The 7,359-nt window shown below is 36.8% G+C and overlaps 1 protein-coding gene across 1 annotated transcript in view; it reads right to left on the bottom strand.

Annotated features, from left to right (window-relative positions):
* NAPEPLD (N-acyl phosphatidylethanolamine phospholipase D) overlaps positions 1–7,359 on the bottom strand; it is a 21,480-nt gene that overhangs the window by 9,159 nt on the left and 4,962 nt on the right. The window contains exon 2 of the mRNA XM_009882910.1: positions 259–571. Within this exon, the coding sequence (XP_009881212.1) occupies positions 259–571 (313 nt within the window). The remainder of the gene's footprint in view (positions 1–258; positions 572–7,359) is intronic.

The raw sequence follows: 7,359 nt of genomic DNA, 5'->3' as shown, positions 1-7,359 counted from the left end.
AGTGTAACTAATTTCTGATTGAACTAGGGGGCCATTTTTGTTGTTTTTGTAAATATAAACTGAACTGGACAAATCAAAAGATAAAGTATTAGCCTACCTTCTGAAAAGAATAAAGTGATAATAAAATCGGAAAAACAACACTTAGAAAAGTCTCCAAAAGATGGCCAGTAAGTATTAGCTAGAAACTGTCCTATTTTATCAATTAGACCAGAGGTAAAAGCAGTCAAAATGAAGAACAGACAACATGCAAGTATTTACCTGCTTTGAGCATGGCACATTGCTGTTATTTTTTTCCATGAGGGACCATTTCAAAATATTTGGCAAGGTTGGCGATTTCCATGTTGGCCACGGGTTGACAAATTTCCCATCTTTGCCTCTCTTTGATTTAGTTACATCCTCTTCTAATCTGTAGTCCAGCCTGAAGCTTTTCCTGGATGTCCTGGAAGAATCGCTGCCCCTGGAACCTCGACCCGAATTCTGACGTTTCCTCACTGCTTCTTTAGGGTACTGGTTACACGCAGTAAAAGGCTGGTCTTCATCCATTTTCTTATCCATATTTTTTGGGGGAGAACTAAAATAGATTTTAAATTAATCAATCTTTTCTTGGACTAACATCAACATTCATAAGCTTGAATGTTCTCACACACGTTAGAAACAAGCCTGCCCTTCTCATTTTATGATCTACTGTATTTTTTCCTCAACAAAATATGCTTTTAAAACAGTTGCTATGACACAAAAGACTTCAAAAACATGCTGTGGCAAGTAGACATGAGATCTCTTTGTAGTTCAGGCAGAATTTTACTCCCCGGTATGCGTGGCTTCAGATACTAACACTATTATCTACTAACTGCAGGAGTGAGGGGGAAGGGTTCCTTAATTTCCATTTTGGAAGAATAGCAAGTTTCTCCTGAAACTTATGACACTTAGTGCCTGCTGTAATACAATCCCGCTAACCTGTCCAAGAGACGCTGGAACTATACAGTCCCTTAGGATTTGCCTATATAGTGACTTTGTTTTGTAGTAAGAGCAACAGCCTCATGTGGCAATAACAAACACATTACTTCTACCAACAAGATGCAGATACATGCAGAAAAGTCGAAACACAAAAGACATTTGTTTCCATTTCCTATTTTGTCCAAAACGAAGGAAAATATTATTGTAATAACAATAAAAGTAACTGTTTCAAATACAATTTTGATACATGCTTAACTGAAATGACTAGCGAAAGGCCCCAGAAAATTGGAACATCTCAAAAAAATCATGGCTGCAATGTTTGTTCTTAATTCCATTGTGAAATATAAAAAAAAGTGAGAAAATAACTGAGAAAAGCTTATTTCTATAAAGTCTCAATTCTGGCATGTTTCATAGAAAACTGCAAACTTAGTAGTCAGAGTCTCTTATTCTAAACTGCACTTGAGCATTGCAGGAATATGGAGTCCTACTGATCTCATTATATCCAAAGTAGAAAAGACAAATATCCCTATTTTATTTTAAAAGTTGCTGAAGCAATTCAGTTGAAGCTAAATGCTTGTTTCTATATTTCCTTTCCATATTTCAGTTGAAAGTAAATATACTGTTCTGAAAGGTTTTTTTAAAAAAATAGGTTGCTATTTTAAAAAACGAGTTCACAACTTTCTGGGACTTACAAACTCTACCTGATAAAAAATAGATGACCAATAATGAACATACAGCATGATGTAATGCTTAGGTGCAGGAATAATTTTTAATAAGACATTGTGAAGATTGCCCTCTGGAAAACTCTCCACCACATTTTAGCCTATCTACAACTCAGATACTCAAACCTCGTATGAGAAGCACTGGGCTGAAGTACCGAAGCCAGTCTACTCAAACAACATTTTCAGAGAACAGTATTAAAACCCACAGTTTTCCTAGAAATTGCATAATTCACTGTGCCCCCCATAAGTTCATAATTACAGGGAAAAAGAAATATATTGTCACCGCAACATTACAGCTAAGATTTTACACACATATAAGAAGTGTTATCAGACTGTACCCAAGTGCATTTACCAGTGATGCTCCAACTGCAAATGCAGAGCCCGTCCCTGCTATTTCAGCAGCAACCAATTACTAAACAGAAAGCATGGTGTCAGTTGCAAAGGGTAAATATTGTGAAATTTTCTTAACAAAATAACCATTATTTTGCCACACAGTAGAGATAAAATATTAACACATCAAAATTCACTTCTGATAAAGAAGCATGAACAACGTTCAGAAAACATTACTGATAAATTTTTTTTTATAAATAATACCCTTGGTCATAATCTCGCTTTAATGCAATTGCTTTGCACTCTATCTTCCCCATAATTTTACTGAAACCACTCCATTTATTTATTTTCTATTTAGCAATAAGATACCACATCTGCATCATAATTTTAATTTAACCATTGATACTCCTATGCTTTTTTTCTCTATTCCACTAAACATTTACTGGAATCAGCCTTGAATGGAACAGCCACCCAACTTGTTCTATACCATTTTAAGCAGACATAAATGGTAACAGAATCAGTGCCACAAAAAGGCAGACAGAATACCCCCAAAACGGTAATGGATATTTTAACTGTTACTTTAACTTAAGAGCGTTTGGGGGTTTTTTTTTGGCATTCCTCAAAAAGCATTTTCAATGCCAAGTCAGCTTATTAATTTAGCAAAGCACACAGACACAGCATAAAACATCTACTCTTCTAGAAAGCATCATGAAAATAAATCACAAAAGTTTAATCAGATAGGTACTTAATTCCAGGAAATTCTTCTGTTAACATCTCAGATGTCTGATTTTTAAATACATATAACTACCATAATTATTGTTCCTACAAGACATTTTATATTAGAGACCGGAGTGCCTAAGGTTTTATTTTTAAGCTTCTGTTTATCTATTCATTCATCTCTGAAACAGGCGAATTCTACTTTTGCTTAAATTTTCATATAAACCTTTGATCTTATTCTGAAAGTATAAACCTCTGGGGGAAGTAGGAATCAACCATGCTGATTAAACAGAGACAATGCCAAAACATTTAAGGCACTGCAGGTATCTGTCTGCCAACATATTTTCCACATGATGCACATACATTACTTTCATTAGTATTCCATAAGCAACTGAAGGGATAAAAGACCTCAGTGCTCACAGAACACTTTAAACCCTTTTACATGCATAAGAAAGGGACACATTTACAAACAACTAACTGACAAAATATTCCTGATTAACTGTAGATTCCTTTGAAGTATCTATCTTGCCAGTTCATTTCTGTTTCATTTTAACTGGTAAAATATATCCTAGAATATTCATAGAGTACAGTAAAAGGAATCTGATTTTTCTAATTAAAACAAAAAAGGGGGTAGATGATAATTTCTTGAAAGCCAGGAATCATTAGCTTAAAATAAAATTCAACTAGTTATTAGTCCACAGAGATTCATACCCTTTTGCAAAAATAAAGCCTCTACAGACAAGGAGATTTGGCAGGTATATTTTAAATATCAGAAAATACCCAATCAGAAATGAGCTGATTTTTCAGCCAGCTTTCCTGAATTCTTCCCCTAAAAAAAAAATAAAAATAAAAAATAATAGTTTGGCATTTAAGAAATAAATTTAAGCACTGGATTGCCAGCCAAATTATGAGCAATAGAGACACCAAAATAAAACTGGAGTAGTGTTCACTTGGGAGGGGCAGGGGGAAAGGGTCATGTCCTTGGTGGATATTTGTTACTGTAAGGTTCCACAAGAAATCTTCTGTTTTCCACACTTTTAAACAAAGAGGAAAAGTACTATTCTACTTAAAAGCAATAAACTGCTTTCTTAACGGGTGGAACTCATATTTCAGGATGTTTGGGTGACTTACCCCCAAACAAGGGCAAGGGGATTGCCACCATTTGTACGAGGGGCTCAGGCAAGACGCAACGCAACCACCCTCTCTGTGCTCAGAGATGCTTTACTGCTTCAACGGAATTCAGAAAAGGAAATGGACCAAGACATACAAACTACTAAAGGAGACCATTAGTCATCCCAAATCCACAAGGCCAGAAGGTACTCTAGACAGAGGGGAAGAACGCCACTGTCTGATGAATAGGATGAAGCCTAACATGAATCAAAATGCAGAGCTCACATAACTGGTTTTCCAGCACCAAATACTAAGGGGCCCCTAGCAATCCACAAAGCATGAGAGAAGTTGTAGACCAGGCAGGACGTGGCATGGAAAACCCATGTCTTGTGTCCCAGCAAACAGGCTTACACCTGTGAACAGGATATAGCCCTTAGGACAACAGGTTTGGGGTCAATTGTTTATTTTAGCATTGCTTATATAACTGAAAACTTGGATACAAACATTTTGGCTTTGTCTTCTGTTTGTTTAGGAAAATAATTGAAAGTTTAACTAAACATTTTAATACTTTCTCTTTCTGTTCTAAAGGAAGGTTGGAAACCGGATACATTAACGTTACAAGCAGCACTCTGACATTGAAATTTTTCTTTTCAAATGGTCTTTTAAACACAGCAGAGCTTGAAGCCAAGTAACTGTAACTTTATTTGAAGAAATGCATAGACATAAAATCTATTCTGTGAGCCTTCACAGTTTCCACCCAGTCTCCTCTAACATGCACGACTCCATAACGTAGTTCCCCCTACTAAGCATACAGCCATGCACAGCCATACTACTAACCGTGAAGTCTGCCAGAACAGATTTATCCTCCTTTTCCACACAGAAATGTGGTCCTTATTTAACAAATCCCTAAGCCAGAAAGTTTAAGAGAGAGTTACTATGAAGCAATGGTCTACTGGAACCCAACAACATCCACAAAACTTACCTTGCAAACATCCCACAGCTTTCCAAATAGCCTTAATTTTCTCTATTCTTGAAGCAACAAGTTTGGTTCATTTCTAATCACTGTCTCTCTGTCCAGACTACATCCACAGCTGGGCTGAACTACACATCACCTAAAAGGGACAGCACAAAATTCCTAGCAAATTCTTTTGGTTTGTGCTTCATCAGGCCAGTGTAGCCTTACCAGAGCAAGAATCAGAGCTTCCTGCAAGCCATATACCACTACACAACTTGGAAGTTTTCTTTCAACAAACATGTTTTTTATGACTGCAAAATGCATACTTGTTGGCTTGAAACTAAAAAAAAAACACACCACACCCAACAAACAAACAATAGAAAACAAAACAAAACCAACAAAAATACCAACCAAAGAAACCCCCCCAAAAAGAACTTCAGCTGAAAGGTAAGGTATTTGCAAATACTAAGGAGCATATAAGTATTTTTTTGAAAAAAGGCTCCTGCACACTCGACCATCAAACGACTGCCAGCTAAGTGTTGTCTGTGCTTTTATTTTTTCTTCAGGTCTGAAATTGTCTGCTTTAATTAATGAACAGTTTGAGACTGGCAAATTCTGAATGCAGTTAAACTTTTATTGTGCACTTCTTCGGGCTGTTCATCATACCACTGTAGACTTACCAAAGCAAGAACCTGATCTTTCTGCAAACCTTGTATCGCTACACAACTTGGAGGTTTTCTTTCACTATACATATTTTTTTTTTTTAATGACTGCAACCGCAGTTCCAACAGCAATTATTCCACACACTCTTGGTCTTGGGATGTACACAAAGATCTCTCAAGATTGCAACTAGCTGATCTATAAATAATTTATTATTATTTGAGACTTCCCATTAAAAGTTGCAGGCAAGAACAAGCATTGCAGACATTTTAATTCACATTATTTGATATTTTAACAGCCAGCTTGAGATTCTGTGTGATGTCCTATTTCCGTATTTTCCAAACATCCACAAAGCAAAAAATCCATGCTAGTACAGCCTTATTCCATTCTTGGATGTACCCATTTCAAAGCACAGTTATAGGCTGCCAGGCCAGTTCTTCTCTGTTCTCAACAGCTCTGAAAGTATGCTGACTCTACAGTGATCTTGTGTACTGTCGAAGAAAGATGAATAACTGAGTTGATAACAGAAACAGGTCTCTCCATAAACAACCTCATGGAATTAGGATGAATCCCTTACCAGTCTTATCTAGTTTTGAGGCTCAACAGTAAAACAAAGCAAAGTTTTATTTAGCCCTAACAGAGAAAAAAAATAGTTACAAATAAAACAAATGCGAAGCACCTATCCATGGTCATGTGTTCTTAGGCATATTCTTACAACAGCAGTATTACTTAAGTAACCACCACCATGAGCCAATCCATTTCTGCTCTCATCACTCCCCCAGGCTTGCCAAAACAAACATTTGTGTCCACATAGTGAATTAGTTCAAGAAACTGATCTAGCTGATAGTCGCTTCTTACCTTCCCATCCCCTAGAGAAACACTTCATTTTCACCTGCATCACTGTGCAACCATGCAAGTGTTGATACCAACAAACCGGCCAAGACAGGGAAGGGTGAGAACTGGAATATACTGTTGTAAACAAAAACTACTTATGCCAATGCCGTTATGAAAAAAAAACTAATTCATTAAATACCCTCCACTTAGAATTCACTCAGTGTAGCTCAGTTACATACACCACCAAGTTAGGTTCAACAATTCCCCCTACTCTTAATATATTTCATTTCCAATTTATTCCCTATCCAAGGTTTTATTCACATTTATTACTGATGCTGCTTAAACTCTCTGGCTGCCTCCTACAACAGTGATGTTTCATATTATAGCCAATAAAATTCAATAGCTACCTACCACCCAAAAGGCAGCGCGCTCCTTTCACTACACATTCCGACCTCTACTTCCTTAGCATTCATTAGGGGAACTAAAACAACACAGAGTTATTCATAGCCATTATGAGTGCCTATCAGTTACATCCTTATATGCCTCTGGATACAAATGTAAATCGGCTTTAGAGTCAAGTCCATCAGTAGTACCTGGAGCCAGCTATTTCTCAACTCTGGGTTAAATCTGATCAGCATTGTATCAACTGCATAAAAATGCCTCTTTCTGGAACTGGGGCAATACATAACTTCCCTTTGTTTTCAGGTGCCTCAGCTTACTATCCCTGTCCAATATAAGCACTTTGTAGTCCCCAAATAAGTTTATGAACTATATTAAATATCACAGAAGTTTTCTGTTACATGCACATTGTGTTTAGGTTACGATCTCTGTTACAACAGTAGCTGTCCATAGGGGCCACGTGTATCAACAGACACGACAGACCCAGTAACCTATTTCTTCAGCTGTACAGGCCTATTAAAATAGGTTATTTCCCTCTCTACCCTCATTTTTTACTGCCATCTTGAATCAAAGTATCCAAATTTTGGCATGTGGCCATCACATTTAAAAGAGAAACCTAGACTATCATTATGACTAAGCACAAGAGCAGTGTAATTCTGTGTTATTGCTGAAGCAATT

Source organism: Charadrius vociferus, unplaced genomic scaffold (assembly GCF_000708025.1).
Source record: "Charadrius vociferus isolate BGI_N301 unplaced genomic scaffold, ASM70802v2 scaffold32, whole genome shotgun sequence".
Lineage (NCBI taxonomy): Eukaryota > Metazoa > Chordata > Aves > Charadriiformes > Charadriidae > Charadrius > Charadrius vociferus.
This window is presented reverse-complemented; position numbering and strand designations above follow the sequence as displayed.